The 1,141-nt window shown below is 42.5% G+C and overlaps 1 protein-coding gene across 1 annotated transcript in view; it reads right to left on the bottom strand.

The window, feature by feature from the left end:
• Positions 1 to 276, bottom strand: part of SCP2 (sterol carrier protein 2) — a 65,271-nt gene extending 64,995 nt beyond the window's left edge. The window contains exon 1 of the mRNA XM_012807198.2: positions 114 to 276. Within this exon, the coding sequence (XP_012662652.1) occupies positions 114 to 164 (51 nt within the window). The 5' untranslated portion in view covers positions 165 to 276. The remainder of the gene's footprint in view (positions 1 to 113) is intronic.
• Positions 277 to 1,141: the final 865 nt, after the last annotated feature.

Genomic DNA, 1,141 nt, shown 5'->3' with positions numbered 1-1,141 from the left:
CTTGAGCCCAGGAGTTGGAGGTTGCTGTGAGCGTGATGCCACGGCACTCTACCCAGGGGGATAGCTTGAGGCTCTGTCAAAAAAAAAAAAAAAAAACAGAATCTCAGACATACCACTTTAATGACACTTTTTTCTTCAAATGAGCTTGGCAAATCAGTCACCATTTCTTGTGCCAAAATTTCCACAGCTTTGTGTTGCAGGTCAAACTTCTGTACAAATGCTTCACTAGCCAAAATTGCCGCTGCAGCACCATCTGAAGTGGGACTAAGAGGGAAAAAAAAGAATTATTTACACCCAGTACTACCTCAACGCTAGGATTTCAGGCAAGGAGTTCTTTCTACCCAGGGCGACATAGTGAGACTCTGTCTCAAAAAAAAAAAAAGCAAGCTGTGAAGGAAGGTGGCAAACACAAGAAGCCCTCTGTAAGGTCAGCTGGTCTCTCTAAATGGGCAGCTGCTTATATTGCAAACAAAACCTAGAAAAAACCTAGCTCAACTTCTTCACCTCCAGCATCTCCAGGGCATAGCCAGATGTTAACTAGGACACAGACAGGAGCTACGCAGTACAGGCAGCCTTCAAGGTACAAACATCTGACTTGTGTACGACTTGCACTTATGAACGGAGTTATAACAGGTAATAGGTAAACGTGCCTGTTCCAACTTACATATAAATTCTACTTAAGAATAAACCTATGGAACCAGTCATTCATAACTCAGAGACTGCATGTATTCAGTCAGTTCTCTAAGAGACAGTTACTGTCTAGCAATTAAGATACAACTATTATCATCCTTAGAGTAAAATGATTTTTTCCTTGCCCTCAGCTACTATTACAGAGTACAACTTTCTGTAGTAGCAGTATCAAGAGGGAAACAAAGTGCTGGAGGAAAAAGCTTTTAGATTCCACTAGCTCTTCGAGCCACATTTTAATGAATAAATGTAATTAAAATAACCAAAGTAGGTAGAAGCATAAGAGAAGGAAGTAAAACACACAATTATCCCATAGAGGAGACAGTCTGTCTCCAGACCGGGGTAGGAAGCCAGGGTAAGCTAGTGAAGTAAGCCGGCCTGAGGACTGCATTAGGCATGCTGTAAAAGCTCCACCCTAATACAGAACCTAAGGTTTCATGACGGCGGGGGGGGG

This window comes from Otolemur garnettii, unplaced genomic scaffold (genome assembly GCF_000181295.1).
Source record: "Otolemur garnettii isolate 467f Iridium unplaced genomic scaffold, OtoGar3 scaffold00066, whole genome shotgun sequence".
Taxonomy (NCBI): domain Eukaryota; kingdom Metazoa; phylum Chordata; class Mammalia; order Primates; family Galagidae; genus Otolemur; species Otolemur garnettii.
Note: the sequence above shows the minus strand (reverse complement) of the source record. Positions and strands in the feature narration are given on the sequence as shown.